The sequence below is a fragment of the Ascaphus truei genome, chromosome 3 (assembly GCF_040206685.1).
Source record: "Ascaphus truei isolate aAscTru1 chromosome 3, aAscTru1.hap1, whole genome shotgun sequence".
Classification (NCBI taxonomy): domain Eukaryota; kingdom Metazoa; phylum Chordata; class Amphibia; order Anura; family Ascaphidae; genus Ascaphus; species Ascaphus truei.
This window is the reverse complement of record NC_134485.1, coordinates 363,633,037-363,659,426: the sequence shown is the minus strand read 5'-3', so window position 1 is coordinate 363,659,426 and position 26,390 is coordinate 363,633,037. Positions and strand designations below refer to the sequence as shown.

Below are 26,390 nucleotides of genomic sequence, written 5' to 3'. Positions count from 1 at the left end.
CTGGAAATATATCAGCAGAGTAGATACAATATCTACATGTAGTATCTGTATGATTATGTAGAGAACAAACGTGGAAAGAAGGGACATGTAGACATACAGTATGAGTGACTTCTAATCATATGTTTGAGATTAAACTTTGGTCCTACAATAAGTGTGTCAGAGCTCAAAGAATATAATATCATATGTAGAGTTTCTGAACACCAAGTGCTGTATACTACAATGCCTGTGTTTGGCCAGTAACGATTGAAATGCAATCGACACCCTCATTATTGTTCTGTAAATCATTTACAATCCTCAAACATATACTGATTTGCCATTATTGAAAGGATTGCAATTATGTTAAGCATAGCATTTTTACATTGGCTACAATTAAACAATTGATACTGAAAAGCTACAATTTGTGAATAAAAGAAAAAAGCAGGCAGACAATTTAGCAGCTTTAGTCAATTAGTTAGTGTGCTAATTCTCTCCCAAGTTGAATTTGAATTGCTGCTGCTGCTGCTGCTGCTGCTGCTGCTGGTGGGATCTCTGTAGGGTTTAAGTTCTTGTTATATTCAAGGTATTTTACTGACCTTAAATGGTATTTAATTTAAATGGTCTGGCTTGAGCTGGGAGGATCAGGGAAGAGACAATTCACATGTCAACGGGTTGGACTCTTGCTCTTGAGATCAGCCTGTAAAGAACATAATTATTTTGGGGGTAAAAAGGGAAGAAACAAAGGTCAGGGTTGTCATCACTTGGTGTCCGAATCTCACCACTTCTCAGCAAATTGTGACGTGTCTGGTTATGTTGAAGTATCTTGGCGGGGTCGGGGCTGGGCAATTAGTCTGGCTACATCTGTAATTCTATCCTGCCACTGTAGTGCTGAAACACTCATCAGAGAAATACATATCACTGGGCAATCTCCCTTCCTTGGTTATAAAATTTAAAAAAATGGAATGCCACCTTGTAACAAGCATGGACATTCCTTCTGAAATGTTTCATCCCTTTTTTATTATGATCAGTTCACAGATTATGTTTTAGTGCTGGTGTCCTGCTCCAACACACTGTCCCATCTAACATGTTTCATTAGCATAATATGATGACGGAACCGAGTGATCTGCGGTTTTGAGCTGTTGCATAATTTTTTGGGGGTAGATTTTTAATTATCTTGCCATTTTTAGACCCACAACCGAAACTGTGAGAAGCATAATAATGAAAGAAACATGCCTAACTGCAAATGCATTAATTTCACAATTGGTTATACTGTATGACAGGCCTGCACAACTCGTAAAGCGAGAAGGGCTGAAATGCTCCAAGGAAAAAAAATTTGGGCCGCACGGGTAAAATCATCATCATCATCATCATCCTCATCATCATCATCATCATCATCATCATCATCATCATCATCATCATCATCATCATCTCTCCTCCAGCACCTCTCATCATCATCCTCATATCTCCCCCAGAACCCCTCACTATCAACCTTTGCGATACTCCCCATCTATCTCTCATACCCCCATCTCTCCCCCTCACCCACACACATAATACTCCCTCTCCACAAACACACAATACCCCACTGCACACCACACACATCCCACCCCCCCTGCACCTCACATCCTTCTCCCCCCCTGCACCTCACACCACTCTCCCCCTGCACCTCACACCACTCTCCCCCCCTGCACCTCACATCACTCTCCCCCCCTGCACCTCACATCACTCTCCCCTGCACCTCCAATCACCCCCCCTGCACCTCCAACCACCCTCCCCTGCACCTCCAACCACCCTCCCCTGCACCTCCAACCACCCTCCCCTGCACCTCCAACCACCCTCCCCTGCACCTCCAACCACCCTCCCCTGCACCTCCAACCACCCTCCCCTGCACCTCCAACCACCCTCCCCTGCACCTCCAACCACCCTCCCCTGCACCTCCAACCACCCTCCCCTGCACCTCCAACCACCCTCCCCTGCACCTCCAACCACCCTCCCCTGCACCTCCAACCACCCTCCCCTGCACCTCCAACCACCCTCCCCTGCACCTCCAATCACCCCCCTGCACCTCCAATCACCCCCCCCTGCACTTCAAATCACCCCCCCTGCACCGCCCATCACCCTTCCTGCACTTCACCTCCCCTGCACCTCACCTCCCCTGCACCTCACATCACCCTTCCTGCACCTCACCTCCCCTGCACCTCACCTCCCCTGCACCTCACCTCCCCTGCACCTCACCTCAATGCACCTCAATGCACCTCACCCCCCTGCACCTCACCTCAATGCACCTCACCCCCCTGCACCTCACCTCAATGCACCTCACATCGCCTCCGAAACCGCGGGGAATCGCTGCCTTTTTTTTTTAAGTTTTTTTTTGTAAGTTTTTTTTTTTTTTTAAATCTCATCGCGGGCCGCACAGAGAGGCCGGGCGGGCCGCATGCGGCCCGCGGGCCGTATGTTGTGCAGGCCTGCTGTATGATGAGATTGAAAAGGAGAATAACAATTTGTGGAAGAAAAAATATGTCTAGCTAAATTGCATTTCACATTTAACACTTTATTTCCAATGGAACAACCTTTTTGCTCTTGAAGCTGTCACTTGTGAACACATCTAAACGTGGTGTTACTGAATCAGTTGTACAGTTGTTGTTGCAAGTAATATAGCAGTGTGTTTTTGGTGTGTAAGAGCTAACCACTGCAGAGCAGAGGCAGCTTAGAGATAATAGAAAGAAATGCATCTGTCAAACCCTCTCTCGTGCTCCATAAAGTGCACTACCTCGCCCTCGCCGCCCGCCCCGATACCATCTGGAGGCGGGTACTACCAACAAACGAGAGTGAGAGGCCCCGGTGGAGGGAACTCTAGTCAGAGTTAGTTCCCCGACCCACTGGTGACCTGAGCTTGAGAATCCTCCATGGTGTACTGAGCACGGGAGAGTACCTTGCCCACTTCACGGACTCCCCAGCCACATGCCCATTTTGTGGCGCAAAGGAGTCGGTGTTCCACATTTATTTTAGTTGCGCCAGACTGCAACCCCTCTTGTCATTCTTGAGGGGCCTCCTCCTGCAGTTCTGGATGCACTTCTCCCCGCACCTTTTTATTTTGGGTGCCCAGTATCCCGGAACACTCGGGCCAGGGACCTCCTCGTCAACCTGCTCCTGGCATTAGCCAAACTGGCAATTTATAAGTCCAGGAAGCAGCATTTGGTTGGGGAGGTATCCCTTACCTGCCAGGCCTTTTTCTGGGTGCTGGTGCGCTCCCGTATGACCCCTGGGCATGAAGCTGCATTCAATTCCCAGTGGGCCTTCAGCGGGGTGCTCTGCTGGTTTTTCTTTTAAACTCCACATCCTCCTTTAGTGCACTTTATTTTCAGTTACTGGTGCACTTAAATATTGTTTTTTGTTGTATATGTCTTTTAAACATTTTTCTTTTTCTGGTTGGTCCTGACTAGCTAACCATAGTTACATAGTAGATGAGGTTGAAAAAAGACATAGGTCGATCAAGTTCAACCTATGCTAAATTTAGACAACAGATACTTTATCCTATATCTATACTTACTTATTGATTGATTGAAGGCAAACAAAAAAACCCCATTAAGGGGGAAAAATAATTCCTTCCTGACTCCAAGAATTGGCAATCGGATTAATCCCTGGATCAACATCCTTCCCATGTATACTTATTTGGTATATCCCTGTATACCTTTCCCATCTAAAAAGATGTCCAACCGTTTTTTTTAACAAATCTATTGTATCTGCCATCACAGTCTCCATGGGTAATGAATTCCATATTTTAACTACCCTTACTGTAAAGAACCCTTTCCTTTGTTGCTGGTGAAATTTCCTTTCCTCCAACCTTAAGGGATGGCCCCGAGTCCATAGTACTGCCCGTGGGATTAATAGTTCTTTTGAAAGCTCCTTGTATTGTCACCGAATATATTTGTATATAGTTATCATATCCCCTCTTAGACGCCTCTTTTCTAATGTAAATAAATCTAATTTAGCTAGCCTCTCCTCATAAATTAGATTGTGCATCCCCTTTATTAATTTGGTGGCTCTTCTCTGCACTCTCTCTAGTTCCATAATGTCTTTTCTTAGGATTGGTGCCCAAAATTGTACTTCATATTCAAGGTGTGGTCTTATTAGTGCATTGTAAAGGGGCATAATTATGTTTACTTCCCTTCCATCCATTGCCCGTTTGATGCAAGATAAGATCCTGTTTGCCTTATCAGCTACTGCATGACTTTGGGCACTATTGCTAAGCCTGCAGTCTACAAGCACTCCTAAATCCTTCTCTATCAAGGATTCCCCCAATATATCTCCATTTAATTTGTAAGTCGCCTTTTTATTTTTGCATCCCAAATGCATAACCTTACATTATCTGTATTAAACCTCATTTGCCATTTACCTGCCCACGTTTCCAGTCTCTCCAAGTCCTTCTGAAGAGAAATTACATCCTGCTCTGATTCTATTATCTTACACAATTTAGTATCATCAGTAAAGATGGAGACTTTGCTCTCGATCCCAACCTCAAGGTCATTAATAAACAAGTTAAAAAGCAGGGGTCCCAGTACCGATCCCTGAGGTACTCCACTCACGACTTTAGCCCAACCTGAAAAAGTTCCATTGCCAGATGTTGTACTTGCTGATTGTCTGGCTTCGCCTGCTAATCAGTTACAGTAAAAGGTTTTAAAAATATATCTGAGTCAAACTCAATCATTGTTCAACTACCCCTCTATTGGTTAGAAGAGGGGTGGCCAACTCCAGTCCTCAGTCGCAACCAACAGGTCACGTTTTAAGAATATCCCTGCTTCAGCACAAGTGGCCAGGTCATTGACTGAGCCACTGATTTAGCCACCTGTGCTGAAGCAGGATTACCCTTAAAACCTGACCTGTTGGTTGCCCTTGAGGACTGGAGTTGGCCACCCCTGGGTTAGAAGAATGTTCTTAATCCCAAAATGTAACCATTTGTAAATATAGGTATATTTTTACTTCATTCTATGAATAATATGATATATTTATTGTATGTCGTTGTCATTTCTTTGTAGTGAAGCTTCTTATATTTTAGTAATCAGAAAATCATGACCCACCACATTAACCTGTTAACTAGTGTATGCACATACTTTGCCTCGTGCTTGTACGCATGCTTAATGCCCTTACATTGACTCCTACACACGGCCTAAAATAACATGACTTTATTTTGCATAATTGTGGTGTTCTTTTCTTGAGTTGTGTACATATGTTCTAAATGTGCAGTCTCACAGACATTGGACTTATCAGCAGCTCTGAAACCCGTGTAACATTATCTTTATCACTTGTTCAAACATTTAACATATGTACGATTTTTCAAAGGTAGCCACTGACTCAAAGTTTAGCCTAAAGAAAATAAATAATTATATATATATATACAGTGGTTGACAAATCACCAAAAAATCTACTCGCCACACAAAAAAAATCTACTCGCCACCTAGTACCAAACGTGTGCTGCTTGGGCCAATATTTACTCGCCCGGGGGTTAAATCCACTCGCCCGGGGCGAGCAAATGTATAGGTTTGTCGAACACTGTGTATATGTATCTGAATACCTAGAGACAGAGAATCCCACAATAGCTCCCTGGTATACCAAAAGGATAAACTATTTTATTATAACATCACAATTTTTTTTAAAACAGTCTCCAGTGCTCTCACATAACAAGAAATCCCTGAGTAATGGCTAATACATATAATACACTTTATACTGAAATGGATATAATATATATAGTATCTTTCTTGCACAACACATCCCTATTGTTCTGGTCTCGCATCAAACTTAGGAGCAAAATCTGCAGAGATGACATATTCGCAGTGATAAGTGGAAAACATAGTTTAACCAGGTATGGTTCACAAGCCTGCTGAGATCTCTAAAGCAGGGGTGCTCAACTCCAGTCCTCCCCCCGCCCCACTCCAACAGGTCAGGTTTTCAGGGTATCCCAGGCTCAGCACAGGTGGTGCAGTCATCGATTGAGCCACCAGTGCTGAAGCAGAGATATCGTTAATACCGTCTTGTTGGGAGGTCTTGGTGACTGGGGTTGAGCACCTCTACTGCTGTAAAGAGCACACACTGACAGCCTGGTAAACATACGTTGACCTACATAGAGTAGGAAAGCTTGTTATTGCCCTACTTTGAAAGATATATTTTATATACTGTATATTGCTCTATGAATCCACAGAGATTTGCTTGCAATCTTTATTTTTTTTTTTTATTAAACATTATTATACATGGCTGCAGATTCATAATAATACTGTCTGGGCTACATAATGACACTTCACTCATTTTTACTCTAAGGACAGCTTTGAGAAATGAATGAAGAAAAACATGTTATTGAATAGAGTAGCGCAGTTTCCTTTATTTTTACCCAGCACTTTTGAATGTAATTGCACTTCAAGAGCAATTCAAACGGAAAAGGGTGATCATTCACCAACGTCTCCCTGCTAGAAAACGAGTTCCATGTGGGTGCATTAAATAGAAACCAATCCTTTACAGCAGTACGGGAAGATAGGACTCTTCACTTTACTTATTTGCAGGACACATTCTTGTTACTGCCGTCTTCAGGCTTAATGACAGGTAGGAGGAGTAATATGTCCTTTCGAGCTGGTGAAGCTGGTTGAACTCTCAACTTTTTTCAATATATGGTCTTGGCCACAAACTTTATCCTTATCTCCCCATGTATCAGGCATCAACATTTAGATTTGTTATCTGCATAATATGTAGCAGTGCATGTGGCCCTGAAACACGTTTAGTTCGCTCATATCGCCTATAACTAAGCTAAGGCAAAGTGCTACCGGCTAATGTTCTGCTTCCCCCATTATCTCCCTTCCCCAGTCCCCCTGGCTTTTGCACCAAAACTGCTTCCGTATCTCCATGACTCTATTTAGCACTATTTATTCACCAAAAACTCTACATGTGTATGAAAATAGGTATATTCAGGGCATCCGCGAAGTATAATATGTAAACCATATATTTTCTTTCATTATTATTATTCTAACGTTGTTGAACTGATTGTGTTCCTTGTTTCCAACAGTATCACTGCCAAACTAGAACGAGCATTGGAAAAGGTTGCTCCTCTCCTACGTGAAATCTTTGTTGATTTTGCCCCGTTCCTGTCCCGGACGTTGCTTGGTAGTCATGGACAAGAACTCCTAATTGAAGGTATATTTTGTGATTTTTATATTTTATTATTTACTAATTTAGGCATTGCTTTGATATCAAAATTGCCGTCCTTACATTAGAATAAGATGTTGTGCATACTTTCCTTTCATTAATAAATAAATGCCTTTCCTTTATTAAATAAATATTTGCTTAGGTTGTCTTACATTTTTTTGTTTTTGTTTTAAATATTATTCCTGTTATAACTATTCTCTGGATTTTAGAGATTCCTTGACGCACAATTCAGACCCCAGAATCTAGGTTTTGCATATCAACAATGTCAATTTACAGTTCCCTACTTACGTTCACGGATTGTTACAGAAGCCGGCACACCAGTGATCCCTATGGAGTTCAATGAAAGATATGACCTTTTTTTTTTTGCTTGCCTCTAGGTGAGATCTCCTTTACTGCGCTCTCTGGCCCATATGCACTAAATGGTGCTACATTTCCATTCCAATGAGTCGCAGTTAAGACCTGCCAAAGTGAAGTACCCTTTTGATCATATGGGCTTCTGAGAACTTCTACACGATCAGGGATGGGCTGTCCGCATGATTACTGTTTATGCAATCACATGTTAGCGGTGTCCATGGTGTTCTGATACCATGGACCTCGTGGCAGCAAAAGTGTTAATCATCAAGGTTAATCACTTTGTGCGATATAGCAGTACGGCCAGCTAATTTCAATGCATTTATACTCCACATGTACGAAGAAACACCACATCTCAAAACTACAGCTCTCACTGGGTCAGTACCTTGGCTTAAGACCACCAAATGCAACCGATCTAGTTCTGCTTTGCACTTCATTGACTTGCAGACAACTACAAATGGGTTGGAGATTTACTCTGTACTTGTCCTTACACTTTTCTTTCATATGTTTTATTGTATGAAGGAAGAGGAGATGAGTTGGGAATGTTGAGATAGCAGTAGTCCTAAATGTCAATAGCTTCAAGAACATTATTTAACACGTACTGTACAATATCAGAGAAAAAATGGGACACTGGCCCCCAGTGGTGTTACAAAAAGTTTGTGAACATAGTCAATGTATGTAGCCAATTAGATGAATGTAACAATAAAGTCCAGTAATGATGAAGAAACCAAGGAACCTTGAGTAATCAGGCGGTTTGTAAAGTAGAGCATATGTCAGTCAAGTAGATGTGGGGTGATGGGGCAGCCTGCTAGATCAGTATGAACTGAATAGTGCAGATAACTCTGGGGGGAGGCGCAAGGCTTGGTCACTAAACCGTACTGTACAATACCTGGTTAAGATTATAACAGAGTAACTAGCAAGTTTAATCATTTTAACATTATATGTTGTCTAATGCAGAATAAATTAAATGCATTTCTTTCTCTGCTACATTAGAATGAATTCTGAATAAAATGCATCAAATAAACCATTACTCTGTCAGTATAAAATGGTATGAGATACCTCAATTGGTTATTCTGTTTTGGAACAAAAACGTTTCATTTGGCACGAATGAATGTCAAACATTTCCTCCTGCTCTTTCTGAAATGCAATAGTTATGAGCATTGGGCCTAACTTTTTCTTTCCGTTGAGTTCGAGTTAGCAGTAATCTGTGATTTATGAATAAATGTCATTATTATTTCTTGCAAATACTAGACCCTTCCCTAAGCTCCTATCTTATTATGTCTAGAGAGAAAGATATATTGGAACATAAAACACTTCTCCTACATGAAATTTGTCAGTGGGTCAGAAGATCTGCTTTTCATTTAAGCTAAATACTGACTTCTTAATTGACAGCGTAGCCTGACTATCATATTTAGAAGACGTATGTCTCTTCTAGGCTTGTTTTGATATGCAAAATAGCATTAAAATATTTATTGTCATGTAGGTTTAGCCCAGGTTATGTAACTACAGTATGAATGGTGAAATACAGATTTCTGCTACTTAATTTGAAATGTGACCTGCATGTAAAGGGATTACAAATCATTTAAATAAATATGTCTATAAAAGAGGGGGCCAGTGGCAGTCAGGTCAATAATTGTGTTACTTCCCTGTGCAAAAATGTAAGGGAAGTCCCTGTTGCATAATTATAAGTAGTATTCGCTGCACAGGAAAAAACACCGGTATTGTCTCGTTAATTTGAGTAAAACAAGAGCTCAATTGTTAATTTAAGAAATCTCCAACAATAAAAGCTCTGCACAAGCGGTCTGTTGTCTGGATCTGCCTATTTCATGTTATAATTACATCTTTTAAATATTTCCACTTTCAATGTTCTCAAAAAGTTAAAAAAATAAATAAAATAAATTAGCCTGTGAAAAATAAATAGGTTTGTATGCAGATAGTGATTCATTTTAATGGTGCTACAAGTGAGCCCTTCATTTTTACATCAGCTCCAGCTGAACTTCAAAGCAACATGTTAAGTTTATTTTGAATAAAATAACTTTTTTGGAAATAATGAACCCATCGGAAATGTATTCTGACAAATCTTAGATTATATCCCAGTCATTTTTTATTTGGTGCCCGGTTTTGTAATTTGCTGAGTCTATATTTATAACAGAAGATTAAAAGACAATTTGTTCACATGCAATGTTCAAAACACGGCTTATGTACATTTTTCTACATCCTCGTAGAATTGATATAACAATAAAAAAAAAACTATTTGATATGATCAGATTTGTGAACCATTATTTGGGTATCATTAACTAGCCTTAACTAGCCTAGAAAGACTTTTTGGCAATATCAAAAATCATATTGAAACTAATGCACCATTTCACGGAGGTAAAATGCATTAATGACCTTATTACTGCTTCATGCATCTGTACTTAAGGGTTTTATGATATAACTCTGCGCAAGAAACAAAATACTGGATTTACTAAGCTCAGAGGGTAGAAAGTGTACATAAAAATATGAACTCATTAGTTTTATTATTGCATTAAATAATGCATATTCTGCCAATGGGAATATTGGGAATATTTAACGGGCATTGGCAATTGGCACCAAACTACAATTGGTATTCACTAAACTCTGATACCTGGAGATATCTGTGAATGGCAAAAAAGTAGAGCAAATTTTTGTCACCAACTCCAGACTTGCTCAGTATATAATGGCCACTATATACCTAGACAAGATGAGACTAGCCAACCAAAAATAGGTGCTAAAAATACATACTATTAACAAGGTACACCTTTTTAATATAATAAAAGCCTTAGTAGCCCAAATGACAAGCTATACATTCTCAACCCATGACTATCTGGCCACTTGGACTACTAATGTCTTCATATTTGAACTCAGAGGTTATGCATTTTATATTTTATTTGTGGGGTATTTGTGTGATTTTAAGGCATTCCTTTGCAATGCATTACAAATCCTCAGGCATACAAGGGGATATATTATTTTGTGCCATGTGTAAGATCACCCAGTATAAACAGTATTTACAATCTTTTTCATACTTGCGTACTGTTGAGGTGTGACCACAAAAAAAACTAAAAGACACGCATCCAAAATTACTAGAACCACTCTTTTGATCATTATTAACTCTTTCTTATTACTTGTATTTTGTATATTAAAGCGTACACATCTGTAACTATTTCTAACATTGTATTTACATTGGGGCTTCAGTTGCATACTGTGTGCAATGTATGATAGGTTTGCCCACCACATAATGGGAACCCAGATCACATAAATGCTGCCTTGCAAATTAATTATATTTGACCATGTTCTCTGAGCTAAACTCTGTCTTCTCTCTTAAAGAAAATAATACAATTATATAAGTAATTAATAAAAAAAAGGGGTTAATGATGAAATGGCGAGTATTTTTGTTAATTTGAATGTACATTGCTCTTAAATTGCTTTTAAATACATTTCTGCCATAGGATTTTGAAAGAAATCCTATTACTTACCCAAGCAAGATTTTAACTGCATTTTTATCGTGCGAAATTACAGGATTACAGGATTATTTATGGCAATATTTAAAGTCATTAAAAAAAATATACATCTTGTAAATGTTCTGAATATAGTAATGCTCATGAATAGGTTAAACTCGATGGACGTATGTCTTTTTTCAACCTGATCTACTACGTAACTATGTAAGAAAGCAATACAAATATCTCATGTTTCTTGTTTCTTTTATCGGGTGCTGCTGTATATAAACTCAAGTTTATCAGAGTTTAGTGAATCCAGGCCCAAGAGTGTATAACAGGAGTGGCCAACTCCAGTGCTCCAGGGCCACCAACAGGTCAGGTTTTAAGGGTATCCCTGCTTCAGCACGGGTGATGCAGTCTTGAGATGATTGAGCCAGCCTGTACTGATGCAGGGATATCCTTAAAACCTGACCTGTTGGTGGCCCTGGGGGACTGGTGTTGGCCGCCCCTGGTGTATACTATCTGCACGTTAATTAGATAGGACCTACATCGTTTACCGTCGTGAAAATGTAAAGGAAAATAATCAAACCAATAGCCGTTGAAAGTGGAACCCATGTTTTAACAAATATTTAAATGTATAACTGGATTATGTTATGAATGTAAATGTATTAACAATTATTTTAATTCCCATTAATCCTTTGCTGGAAACATAGTTAAAGCAGCAGTTCCTCCCATACTCCTCACCCCCACTCTCCTCACCCCCACTATTCTGTACAATGATGGGAACCAAGGAGCCCCCGGAGCAAAAACGCAATAGTATTAGCTCAGGGGACCCCCCTTGTTCCCAGGATACCGACCACTACAAGTAGCGCCAGTACTTCCTGCTATTTAAATCCCATGTCACCAGGGCCAAAAGGAAGCCACAACGGATGACATTGCAGCTTCCTATTGGCCAGTGTGACGCAAGAAATGTAAACCACCATTTTGTTTCCACCTTAAGAGGACAGAAACACACTACCTTCAGCAGTAAGTATTTCGGGAACCAGAGGGTTCCGGGAGCTGGAAATAGCTCCTGGGATCATCTGCCCAACCACCCTGGTAAGAAATAAAATGGAGTAAGCGGAACGGCTGCTTTAAATAGAAATCGAAATGAATAGAGTAAGAACTGGTCTCATTTTCTTGTCACCTTTTTGCTGCCTAAGGAGTCTGCAATAGATTAAAGAGCCGTTGGCATTGAAATGGTTAACATAATCTGAACTTTGGACAAGGCTTAATGATGAGATTTAGGGAAGAAACAAATATGGAAACGCTAATTACCCAGTGAATTTATAATTCTACAGATTCAAGAGTATTTAATGTAACAATAACGATTTTATTCTAATAAAAGAAGATAAAAAAAAAAACTCTGCCAAGTATCCCAAACACTAGGAAGCAATTTTCTTTTTCAATCAAGGTTTTACAGTGGGAGCATGATAGCAATTGCAGGACCCACAAATTAGACCAATTTGAAAGTTTCTTTTTCTAAATTAATCCAAGCAAACAAAACATTATAATGTAAGTTTCTGTGCCGGCATTACAATTGATTCCAGTTGTGAAAAGCGTTTTGTGTTGGTGCAAAGGGAAATCATTCAGAGGAAACGTAGCCGAAGCTTGATAAAGACCAGACGAAAAGGCTGTGGTATCCTGCTAGACTCCTACACATATTGTAGCAATAAAAGTAAGACCGACATCAAAACTATGCTCTTATTTCATAGGGATTTCCCCCCCCCCCGTTAACCTCTTCAATGCCAGAGGGTAAACACCCAGAAACCTGTGGTAGGCCCCGCTGGCGTTTGAAAGGTTAAAGGCAATATCACTTTTTTTGTGTCGTTTCGGTGTAATTCATCTTGGTGATTTTCTAGGGTTTCAATCTGAGATATTGACGTCGTAGCGAGAAACCAAAGTAGAAAAACTGAAATCAATCTTTTGTTTCTCTTTTTTTTTTTTTTGAAAGACATTAATAAGCCGCAGCAGCGGAAAAAGCTAATAATTAGCATGTTTCAGTCAAAATGGGAACCAAAAAGTCATAAAAACAAAGCCTTTCAACGTAATTGCCAGCAATACATCATTTCTCCCTGACTAGCTAAGGTCAGGCCTTGTGGCCCAGTGGAAGGCTCCATATTGAAAGCCATTGTTGTCGTACAAACGTGGAGTTTTTCAAGTTCTGTATATGTTGAGAACTTTACAAGGGACTTCGATTTTTTTATTTTATTTCAGTGAACTAAATCTAGTCTTATTTTTCACTTTATCTGTAAAGTTTATCATATATATATATATATATATATATATATATATATATATATACACACATAGAGTAGCATTGTGATGTTTTAGTAATCTGCCTTTGGGCCATTTTTCCGAAATTATATTTACAGATCACAAAAATCGAAACCGTGAGGCAATAATCCACAATTCCAAACGTGATGAAAGCACTTTGGTTTGGGGAAAGATCTGTGGTGTAAACAAATAAACAAAACACTCCACATACATTTTTTTATTTTATTTTTTTTGCTCCCTGTTTAAGGGGGAAGTGAGTGATGATTTCTTAAATTCTACAGGCAGCATTTAGAGTAAGTGTTCTGGGAGATGGTGGGCGCAGTTAAAGGTTCTATGGTTCTTTTGTGTACGTTTACAGAGGATATTGGGATAGTGTAAGGCTGTTTTGAGACTGTGTGCAAGTGTTTGTAAGACTGGTGAGAACTATACTGTTAAGTGCATGTTAGAGTGTTCAGAGCCTGCATGTGGGTGCATGCAAGGCTGCTTAGAATGGGGGGCGGGGGCGGGGAGGCTGCTGGGGGGCGGGGGCGGGGATGGTAACCCGTCTGGGGTCTGGAGGGTAATGGGGGGCGGGGGCGGGGATGGTAACCCGTCTGGGGTCTGGAGGCTACTGAGAGCTTGTTACTGTAAGGTTGCAGGAAGCTGCAGTTTGTGTGTGTCCCTTTACAGTAGGTCTCCCATTCACTATAGAAAGCAGACTTTGAATATTTCAGTTTGCAGAACATTTATAATTTTTTTAGATGCTATTTAAACATTTGTTCTTGCATAAAATACTGATTTCAGTGATTTTTGTTTATATAGAAACAGAGATTATTAAGACCAATTAATTTATGCCTGAGCTGTGTACTTCCCCCTCCGGTACTGAATATACAAGTTATTTAAATCGGCATACATAATTGTCCTACCTATATAGTACAGTGTGCATAGTGCTTTACATGGAATATTACATGTACAATAAGATCAGTCCCCAGAAAAGCTCTAATTTAATTTTACTGCTAGATCTACATCAGTGGTTTCCAACCTTTTCTTTTGTTAAGGAACCCTATAATTATATTGTGAAATTCTGTGGAACCCCAACCATCTCTATCAGCACGACTGAGATCAGATGTATTGGAAAAGAACCCCAACCCTCTCTAATAGCATGTCTGTGATCAGATGTATTGTAAAGAACCCCAACCCTCTCTAATGGCGCGTCTGAGATCAGATGCATTGCAAGGAACCCCAACCCTCGCTAATAGTGCGTCTGAGATCAGATGCATTGTAAATTCTTCTGTATTTGGTACAATTTTGTAATTGACCTGAAAATTGCTGGGAACCATTTAGGTAGGCCCAGGAAACCCAAAGGTTGCAAAACACAGATCTACATACAGTATGTTTGCTTGTGGTAACAAGAAAACAGATATTCACACAATATTATCCCTGTTCAAATACAGTGCTGTAACTAGTAGGCATTTCATTCATTCAAAGGGTGGCATTTGTAGTCAATTAGTATCTTGGTGCTGTTTTATGGATTGTGTTCTGTGTTGTACAGTACATCAGCATTAGTGAGATGTTAACACACAGGTATCTCAGCATTTCATAAATATGCATATGATATGTTGACACTATGCATGTTAAGGTTACATGTGCACATGCAGACTTGTGAATATATACACTGTATATATACAATACCTATGTGTACAGTTTAAAGAACACATTTATATATCACTTTAGTCTTTTAATAATTAGATCATAGTTGGATCTGCGTTTTTATTGTGATGCTTTTTATAATAATTGCAACATATGTTGGTTGTTGCAAAACCATTTGATGTAGTTAACTCAAAATAACTGACCATATGACAGTATGTTCACGCCTATTCTGCACAGCAAAGGCTGTGCTTATACAACTTGTTTTATGTATTGATAACTAGACCTGAGGTTAAGACCATTGCTTCTCTGTAAAGCAGTTTGTATGCTTTTCTCTAGTATGTGATACATAGCTATGAGTAAAAAAGCCAAAATAAGCCACTCTGAGCAAATACATTGTAAAAGCAAGTAAAGCTCATCTCAAGACAATATTGGTAAGTAGATATTGTTTTCTTTTTTAAATGGCATTTTTCAGCTATGTTACTAAAAATTGCCTGTTCTTTCCCTTTTTTTTTAAATTTTGGTGATCTTACTAAGGCAGTTCGACATATATGTTTGACTATTTGTTTCATGATGTTACATTGTGTTTGATTGTCAATAAGGAAAAGATTTGTGTGTAAAATGTAAAGGTGAATCAGTTGCAATTCTTTTTAGTCCCTTGTTCAATATGCGGTGAAGTCGCTTCTCTGTGTCAGGGAAAGTGCTGAGCTCAAACCAAATGAAAGGTCTTCAGAGACTTGCATGAAATGTATCATCTGATTCACAGCATATGGAATAAGTACCTTACACTCCACTTTTACATGATAACCTTGAAGATCTATTAATTTTGTGTGCGTGTGTGTATATATGTGTGTGGGAAGGGGGGTTTGGGATCCAAAACTGCCGGCAACCCTACAGTTTATGGTCTGTACCTCCGTGCAGGACTATCAGCGGGCAAGAAGGGAACGCCACCCAGGCCCATTAGCTCCTTATGGTCTCCCCTCCGCCCCACCCCCTTGCCGCCCCTTCCAGGCCCACTCCTTCCAAGCCCATTACCTCCTTATACTTGAACTCAATTCCCCCCTTAATCTCCCCTCCCCATATTCAATTCCCCAGCACCACAATCCACACACACACACACTTTCCTATCCCCCAAAATGTCACCTCGGGTGGGGGGAAGATGGGGAGAGTCGGGTACTGCGCCAATCCCGCGTGCGAATGTGGCAGTTGTCTGCATTCCGGCAGGGGCTTATGGTGAAGGCCGGGGCGTAGCTGAGGCGAGCCAACAGAGGCCTGGCAGTTGACACGTGGGCCCCTATAGCCACCAGGTTCGGGACAGTTGTACCAGCTTTCCCCCCTCCCTGTTGGAGGCCCTGGAGAGACTGGCATCAAACCTGCAACCTTCTTCAACACTCCCTCTTAAGTAGCTGACGCATTTTGTTTGGAAAACGTTCTATGTAGTTTGCAGGAATTTCATTTATATTGTAATTACAGGTCTATAACGTACACACAGCTGTAGAGGTTTAACCTTTTACACATCATTCCTATGGGTTAGGTCAATGGTTGAGGACCATTTTTATGTGTATGTTTTGCCAGTAATAAAGTACAAAGGGAAACAGACCCTCAACTTGTGGTATCCATGTGGCTACATGCAGTGGTTTAAATAAAGCCAACCCTAGGATACATAACGATGAATGTTCTTCTGTGTACAATTCCTGCTTATTATCATGCGCTGCGTTTACCTTGCATGAAAAGGGCAGTATAGGACGGACTGTGGAAGGAAGGAGCCCAGCGAACGAAATATAATATTACAGTTTTTGTATAATGAATTATACAATATTACATTGGTATCGTACCGTAGAAAAATACAATGACTGCATACCCTTTATAGTGAAATAAATAACCTTTAGACACGGTTCAAGAGTTCATTCCCTGTTGCAATGTTTTGAAAAACATTTTGTTGATGCCACATTTTATTAAAACTATTTTTTAGCTTTGCACAGCGATTATTTTATTGATTTTGTTTAAATATTGCACTTGAGATGTTCTTTTAATGCTTTGTTTTTTTGAGGGGGTTGAACAACAATTCTGTTTCCTATGTAAGAAATAATGTTTTTGATTCAATATGAATACATAAGAGACAGCTGAATATTTGTTTTGATAGAAATGGCTTTCCTATGTCTCTCTCATGTACTAGGAATTGTACCGCTGAGTGTCTCAGCTGGAATCCTATATTTCCTTTTTGTTCTTGTTGCATTAAGCATTAATTTACTTTGTTTCCATCATAGGACTGGTTTGCATGAAGTCCAGTACGTCGGTGGTTGAGTTGGTGATGTTGCTTTGTTCGCAGGTAAGTTGTTGGCATTTTATCATAATATTATTATAGCTTTACTATATAGGTCACCATCTTTATCAAGAATATTGTTACTTTTTGAAATAACTAGAGCACGGTAAGTGCCACAATAAGCTACAAATTAGTTTATCAGAGCTAAAATCTAAGAGTGAGTAAATCTATTGATATAGAATGATTGACTGCATAACATATTAATAATACATTACACCAAAGTTACAAATCCAGATTGTTTCATAAATCATCATTTTGTTTTAGTTGAAGTTTTCAGCATGATGAACGTTTAAACTGATTTAGTGTCACATTGCTGCGCGACTTTTGAATAACCATCCAAAATCTGCAGCAAACAATCTAACCCTGCAAAACTATTAAATAGCATTTCTAGATGCCTCTAAGTTACGTCAAAATGTTCTACGGAAACCAATGTCATCAAAGCTAGTTCCAAACACCATGATGCCTGATGGTACATACCTGCATCCCAACAGTTCATTTGTTTGCATTTATTCTGCTCATTTTGTTCTTTTGAAAACCATTGGTTTAGAGCCGGTACTGACGCTTCAAAGAATTTGCAGTCCCACTTATAAAGCAATGTGTTTTTAGGATTTCTGGCGGTTGACAAGAGAGACGTGTGTACGTGTGTGTGTGTGTATGTATGTATGTATATAAATATACATACACGCGTGTGAATGTGTATATATATCTCAAGATTTGTTAGTTTTTAATTCATTTTTAATTTTAAAAGAATGTGACACTGGTTTTCATCTTGACTTCAAAATAAAGTTGTGCGTGTACATCAATTTATGTGAACTGACCATGCAATTTCAAATAAATTGTACTGACCTTGTAACAGTGTTAAGTTTGCCATTTAACTTCAACCCCTTAATTGGCCAAAGGAATGGTAAAGGTCCCACCCTATGTCAACGCAGGGGTTAAATGATGTGACACATGGGTTAACCACATGATGTACCCATTACATGCCGTGCTTATTCATGCTTTGACTAAATAACCTTCTACACCTTGTTGCATACAAAATAGAAAAAAAAATAAAGGTTCCCTAAAATGGTTAGATCTTGCACTAAACAAATAATCAAATAACTATACCCAGCAACAAACGGTATTCTAAAATACAACTGTAAAATATTAAATATGAATTCCGTTTTTAGGCATACTGTATGTATGTTAATCCGACTCAAGTTTGCTACATAAATTGGTGTAAAAACCATGGCATGACTTTTGCAACAGATCTGTGTTTTAGTTAATTATTTGGTTTTGATAAATGACTTCTAATTATCAATTTTTTCTCATCCTGTTTTGCAAATTATTTGAATGCATCCAAACTACTAAGCCAAAGCACCCGTGTTCTTCAAAGAATTAAATAAAGTTTTCTTTAATACGCAGAATTATTAATTGTTACCTTTTAATTATTGCATTTCTGATGCATGTGTAGCTTGGAAAATATATAATATAATTGCTTTGTAATCCTTAAACATGCATTTTAACATTCATAAGTAACATGATAAACCATTACATAATGTGTGCTATTTGCCTAAAATATGTAGCATATTACATTAAAGAAGCAGATCTCAATATTTATGTACTTGTATCTGCATATTTGTTTCTAATGGTCATTTTAAATTACTTCAATCTATAAGGATTTGCTCTCTGCTTTCCTTATAATATAATTATATAGTTACATACATAGTTTCATAGTAGATGAAGTTGAAAAAAAGACATACGTCCATCAAATTCAACCTATGCTAAGTTTAGACGACAGATACTTTATCCTATATTTGTACTTACAGTATTTTGATCCAGAGGAAGGTAAACAAAACAAAAAAAAACAGTGAAACATCATCCAATGCGGGGAAAAATACATTCCTTCCTGACTAGAAATAATGGCAATCAGATTTCTCCCTGAATCAACATCCTTTCCATGTTGACTTATTTGGTATATCCTTGTAGATATATTTCAATTGTATGCAATAAGGTCATTGATAATCATTATGTACAACTTACAGCTGAGTTTAATGGAATTTAGCTTTTACTTACCTGCGGTTTGCCTGCCCAAAAGTCTTCATTCCTTCTGTCTGCCCACAAGGAAATCATTAGGTCCCGTTTTCCCTCGGTTCTAACCAGGGTGAATATTGCTTTGAGAGAAGTTAAGGGAAAATATATCCCATGCAGGAATTCTCAATGGAGTTATAAGTTGAAATGGTCTCCTGCAGGGCACTTGAAACATTTGTTGCCTAATGGTTAAGTTCTGGGTTCAAGGAAAATTCCAGGAGATCCGTTATGACCTTAGAGTTTTGTGACGCTGGATTATTATTTTTTTTTTTTTTTTACAGATTTTTGTTCAGGGAAGAAATTGCTACCTAGCTTCCCTCACCTTTTAGTTTTGCTGCTGTTCACAGGAATACAGCCGAATGTAACATGAGGTTCATGATGGCCTCATCATCTAATCAGAGGTCGAACATTACTCATTTGCTGGCTCCAGCAATTCCTGCCATTAGCGGCCCCAGAGATGAAACTTTGCCTCTTGTATTGATTGAAGGAAAGAGTGAGAAATTTAAGCCCCATCACAGTGCTTTTTCTATCAACATTTAGCAGAACTGTATGTACCAAATGCAGCTAATGGATTTCCATATTACATGTTTAGAAGGCACCAGAAAATGTTGAATGGTTTGAATTTTCAAAAATGTTAATGTTACGTACAGTATATCAAATATCTAACTAGCCGTAGATGCACAAATGGAAGAAAGTGATATGACACTTCTAATCACTGCTCCTGCAAGGGTATAACGTTAAAGTGTGCAATCTATACTTCCCCTTTTCTATATGCTCCATAACACTAGTTATTATAATCGTTTATTCTAAAGCGCCATATTCGAGCAGCGCACTACAATGGGGGTTCAGAGATGTGATAATTACTTAAACAGAGTTACATACAAATAAGGACAAACATGGACAAATGGATACAAAAGTAATGAGGGCTCTGAGCATGAGAGTTTACAATCTAGAGGGAATGAGGGACAATGTTGAAATAGAAAGGTGAAGTGACGCTCATTGTGGAATGGAATATACTTCAGATTGGAGCATGATCCAGGCTGACAGCTGATCCCATTAAGGTTTGAGGCTGGGGATGTTGCATAGTGAGGAGATTTGTCCACACACAGAGCTGGTTCCAATGGGGTTGGAGGTGGGGAGGGGGTGTTGAATGTTAGATAGGTTTCTTTGCAAAGGTGAATTTTAAGGGAGTTTTCAAATGTCTGAAAGCTGGGCGGTGAGTGCGTGGTAGGGAATTCCAAAGAGAGGGGGAAGCACGGGTGAAGTCTTGTAGGTGGTAGTGAGAGGAGGTAATAAGGCAGGAGGAAAGGTGGCTGATGTGGTCAAAAACTAAAAACTAGGAGACGTTCAGGTATATATTTCAGGATGAGGGCTGAGATGTTAGGGTAGGCAGCGTCATTGAGAGCTTTGTAAGTCAGAGCTAGGGCATAAAATGTGATTCTAGAAGATATGAGAAGCTGGTGTAGGGATTTGCATAGTGGAGCTGCAGAAGTAGAGCTGTGAGTGTGGTAGATGAGTCTGGAAGCAAAGTTTTCGATGGAGTGGAGTTTGAGAGTCTGTAACAGGGACTTATTCCTATTTAAATAAAGTAGCCTCAGAGCTCTGAGAATCCAGCAGAGAGATTGTTAATTGCAACCACTCAATTAGCTAGACTCCATCTGGATTAATGAGAGCTTTGTAAAAAGCTTCATGTGAGACACATGCGAGAGATTCCTTAGCTCACATTTGGGCTGATATAAGGAGAAGGAGGACTGCAGAGATTTCCCTCAGCACACAAGGTGCTGCAATGAGTAGAGAATTTTGAAGCACACAAGCTGTGTGTTGACAGCAAGACACGAGGGGACAAGCTCTATACCTGCACATGGACATTTCCATAGCACACAAGGGTGCTGACCTAGGAGAGCAGAGAGGCCTTCCCCTACAGCTATAACAACAGAAACAGGTAAGGGACTTTCTTGTTGGACTGGTGTGTGTGTGTGTGTGTATATATGTATGTATGTTTGGGGTGGTAATCAGCTTAGCTAGCAACTCAGAGATGGCTGGAGTAAAGGCTTAGTTAGTCTCCAAAGTGACGTAGGCCTTTATTTTGTTTATTTTTGGATGTTTTGCCTTGTTAGCGGAACAGGCGCAATAAAGCCAGGATTTTATTTCGCCCTAATCGGTCTACATTAAATATACCTCTGCACACATCTCTTACATAGTCAAACAAGGGGAATGCCAACTAGGAGAAGGTTGTAGTTGTCAAGGGGGGACCAGATGAGTAAGTGAATTAAGATTTAAATTGCACCATGAGTGAGATATTCTGACGATATTTCGGAGGTGACGACATCAGGACTACGTGACAGATTAAATGTGAGGACCGAAGGAGAGATCAGAGTCCAAGATGACCTGTCTGACATGGCTTGAAGTGTTGAGGAGATTGTGGTGGTATTGACGGTGAGGGAGAGTTGGGTTGTAGGGGTGGCTTTGGAAGAGCTGGTCATTGGCCACTTTTGTTAGTGCTGTCTCACTGGAGTGTAGAGCAGAGGTGAGCAAACTTTTTACACCGAGAACCCCTTTTCATCCATGATATTAGTTGGGCCCCCTTGCCTCATGTAATCCAAATCACAGCACTTTTTTACTTTTTTTTATTATTTGGTATAACATTTTTAAAACAGTAAAACATGACAAATGTTATTGGTTTGTATTTAAATAAATCAGCATAGTAGCATAAGATAATGCTGACTGCAATTGTTTTCTCCCTCCCCCTTCCCTGATCCCCTCTCTCCATCTCATCTCCTCCTCCCTGCCCCATCTCCTCTCCGCCCATCCATCTCCTCTCCTACCCCATCCATCTCCTATCCATCCCCACCCATCTCCTCTCTCCCCACATCCATCTCCTCTCCCCCCCCATCCATCTTTTCTCCCTCCCCACCCATCTCCTCTCCCCCCACCCATCTCCTCTCCCCCCACCCATCTCCTCTCCCCCACCCATCTCCTCTCCCCCCACCCATCTCCTCTCCCCCCACCCATCTCCTCTCCCCCCACCCATCTCCTCTCTCTCCCACCCATCTCCTCTCTCTCCCACCCCCTCTTCACCCCATCTCCTCTTACCTCTTCATCCAGCCCTCTCCCCTTCCTACTCCAGCTTTCTCCCACTCGTCCTCCAGTTTTTCCCCCCTCGTCCTCCAGCTCCCTCCCCCTGCTCCTCCAGCTCTTCCCCGTCCTCTTCCAGCCCTCTCCCCCTCCTACTCCAGCTTTCTCCCCTTCCTACTCCAGCTTTCTCCCCCTCGTCCTCCAGCTTTCTCCCCCTCCTCCTCCAGCTTTCTCCCCCTCCTCCTCCAGCTTTCTCCCCCTCCTCCTCCAGCTTTCTCCCCCTCATCCTCCCGCTTTCTCGCCCTCCTACTCGAGCTTTCTCTCCCTGCTCCTCCAGCTCTCTCCCCCTCCTCTTCGAGCCCTCTCCTCCTCCTAATCCAGCTTTCTCCCCCTCCTACTCCAGATTTCTTCCCCCTGCTCCTCCCGCTCTCTCCCCCTGCTCCTCCCGCTCTCTCCCCCTCGTCCTCCCGCTCTCTCCCCCTCGTCCTCCCGCTCTCTCCCCCTCGTCCTCCCGCTCTCTCCCCCTGCTCCTCCCGCTCTCTCCCCCTGCTCCTCCCGCTCTCTCCCCCTGCTCCTCCCGCTCTCTCCCCCTGCTCCTCCCGCTCTCTCCCCCTGCTCCTCCCGCTCTCTCCCCCTGCTCCTCCCGCTCTCTCCCCCTGCTCCTCCCGCTCTCTCCTCCGTGCAACTCCAAACTCCTCTGCTGGCGTCTTTACTCTGGTGACACTAATCTTTTCCAGCCACTATCATCTCCCCCCGACAGCTTCTCTCACCACCAGCTTCACTCTGCACCCCCCGGCAGAATCTCTCACCACCAGCTTCACTCTGCACCCCCCGGCAGAATCTCTCACCACCAGCTTCACTCTGCACCCCCCGGCAGAATCTCTCACCACCAGCTTCACTCTGCACCCCCCGGCAGAATCTCTCACCACCAGCTTCACTCTGCACCCCCCGGCAGAATCTCTCACCACCAGCTTCACTCTGCACCCCCCGGCAGCTTCTCTCACCACCAGCTTCACTCTGCACCCCCAGGCAGAATCTCTCACCACCAGCTTCACTCTGCACCCCCGGCAGAATCTTGCGCCTCCCAGTTTACTCACCCTTGATGTAGAGGATGGAAAAAAGATTGCAAAGAGTCAGCAGGGAGTTGGAGGAGAGAATGAGTCAGGCGGTTGTATACACAAGGCTGGGTCAAGAGAGGGTTTCTTTAAAATGGGCATGAAACGTGCATGTTTAAAAGAAGATGGGAATGTGCCAGAGGTGTGTGAGAGGTTATAAAGGTTATTTAAGGTGAGACTTAGTGTGCCAGAGAGAGAGCAGAAGAGATGTGTGGGAATAGTATCAAGGGGGCAGGTTGTAAGGTGAGATGATGAGAGGAGATTGGAGACCTCATCCTCACATAGGGAAAAATAAGCCGAAGGTTTATTTAGGTGTGCCAGAGGAAGGTATGTATTGCGTGTGGAACTTGACTTGTAGAGATGTCTGACTTAGTCTAGAAGTAGGTGTTGTGGAGGGTGCAGAGGGTAGAGTGAAGCTAAAGGTTAGGAGGTGATGTTGGTCAGAGAGAAGGAATGGAATGTTAGAAGGGTTAAAGACAGAGCAGAAGTGGGAGAAAATCAGGTCATTGCTGTCAGTAGGAGAGGTGGTCCACTGGGAGAGACCATAGGAGGAGTTTACAGATAAGATGGGCAGCTGAATTGGGATTGTTAATAGGTATGTTAAAGTCTCACAGAATCACAGTAAGTATGTCAGAAGTGAGGAAGCTAGGCGGCAAAGTTGTAAGGAAATTGAGATGTTGGTCCAGGGGGGTGATACAGTGACACATAGGTCAAGTGGGGGAAGGAGACGGACAGCGTGGACTTCGAAGGATGAGAAGGAAAGGGGGGTATGACATAAAATGTGCAGCATGGGAAAAGTAGTATGGATATTACTCCACCCTGTCTATTCCCTGGTCTGGGGGGTGTGTGGTTAAGTGAGGAACCACTATAGGGGAGTGCAGCAGGAGAGGCGGTATCTGAGGGGGAGAGCCAGGTTTATGTAATGGCTAAGAAAGTTAAAAGGTTTGGAAATTAATGTCGTGGATTGTGGTAAGTTTGTTGCAGGCCAATTTGTGCGTTCCATAGGGCACAGAACAAGGGAAGGCAAGGGAGAGGTGAAATGGTGATGAGGTTGGAGTGGTTCTCAAACCTTTTAAGTAAATGAATAGAAAAAGTAGACTTAAATGTGTAAGTGCTGTTCTGCCATTTCAAAATACAGAAAGAACCGTGCTCATTTTTGGCAGGGTATACTGGTAAATAAAATATGTCTCATTTTATTATTTCTAGTGAATGAATACAAATAAATACTTTCTTGAAAGCTTGGAAGGTCATGTGTGCACCTTAAATGTTCCTCTTTAGTTCCTAAAATAAATTGAAACTGATGTCAAATAAATTGTAAGTAGAGCTCTACTTTATTTTGGGGGGGAATTGCCTATCTTTTCTACTTTTGAAAACATGGAAGGAAGTCCAAAGTACAACAGCCATGTTCACTATTCTGTTTGTTTCCCGACTCAATGACCCGCTGGCATCTTCCATACTGCAAGCAGCCAATCGCATAATAAAATCTGGATGCTTTTTCTTGTGTTTGCTGGTAAACCATATAACATTGTCTGCAGACCAAATCTGTTCAGCATTAAGATAATATTTCTTACATTGCAAATTCCTACTCATTTTCTTGTTATACATATTGTCTTTATTTCCCTTTTTTGTACTTATGTTTTATTATGAATTTAGCCAGTAATTTCCTTTTTTTTTTCTTTAAAATATTGCTGTGGATTTTTTTTGCAGGGTGTAACCACAATTGTGCATTTTATAGAAAAGTTTCTTTAGTGCATTCATTGCATTAAAATGCAGCAGTTGAGAAGTTCCTTTTTTTGGGGGGGACAGTGATTGAACTGACATTGTTTTTCCTTGGTGCAACAAAAGATAAATGTGCTGATAAATAGCCCAGTAGTGACTCAAAATATACTTGTCCCACAAGATAGCAGTTCGGTACCTATGTCCATCTCCTCTGTCCCTTTCTTTCTTCTGCCTTGTGACTCTTTATCCTTTTCTGTCCTGTCACCCTGTATCTTTTTATTCTTCCGTCCTTACTCCTTCATGACACATTCTCTTTTTCCTCATTACACTATAACAGTCTTTTAAAGAAATTAATAAGAAAACCTCACAATAAGAGTATTAGATACCTGGAGGAGATGTAACCCAAAAGTAACTTTTATGGAATATAACAGCTGCCTCCCAACAAAGAACTGCTCTGGGGAGCACTGTAGTTCAGATAAGGACTACTGACATAAGCCAATTTAAAAAGTCATCCAATTATGGAGAGTGCTGCTTTATTTGTCAGGCTGGCACAATGAGTTCTTGAACCTTACCTGCCATATGAGAGGAACTCAAAGTATTCTAAGGAATATTCAAATTGACTACTCTCTCCTTTCCCTCCATGTTAGCGCAAGACATGAGGGATATGCACCCCCCTTCTGAAGGTAGGACACAGGAGTCTGACCTGTTTTAGACCTTTTCAACCCCTCCTACACGCGCCTTGAGTTCGTTGTCTGTACCCTACACAGAAGGAGGATCATTTTACTATTTCTATACAGAGCCACTCTCGGCATCCTCTGATGCGAGTGTTCAATTATGGGCCACCATTACACAGGCCTACCCCCACATAGGAGCTGTTCCGTATACCCCTGGAGGCTGGATTAAGTTCCAGCACAGTGGGCAACAGGAGATTTCAGCTGGGTTCTGGAGGCAGGTTCTCCTGCCCCCCTCCACACAGTTTTCATCCGTGTTCTGGGTTGCTCATCAACAGACCCAGTTCTTACTAACTCTTGCATCTTCATGCCGGTCCTTTTCCGGATATTACAGTGGCGGTTTCGTCCCTTGCCCTTTTCCTCCAAGAAGGCCTTTCCCTGCTTAGTCGACCGGTCCGCCGATTACGTGCTCATGTGTGGGGCGTGGCCTTCGTGTCTGATACCTGAC

At 41.0% G+C, this 26,390-nt stretch overlaps 1 protein-coding gene across 9 annotated transcripts in view; it reads left to right on the top strand.

Annotated features, from left to right (window-relative positions):
• Window positions 1-26,390, top strand: part of NBEA (neurobeachin) — a 714,827-nt gene that overhangs the window by 389,232 nt on the left and 299,205 nt on the right. For all 9 annotated transcript variants that reach the window (XM_075592121.1, XM_075592113.1, XM_075592110.1 and 6 more), the window contains 2 exons: window positions 7,022-7,149; window positions 17,177-17,238. In XM_075592121.1, coding sequence (XP_075448236.1) covers window positions 7,022-7,149; window positions 17,177-17,238 — 190 coding nt within the window. The remainder of the gene's footprint in view (window positions 1-7,021; window positions 7,150-17,176; window positions 17,239-26,390) is intronic.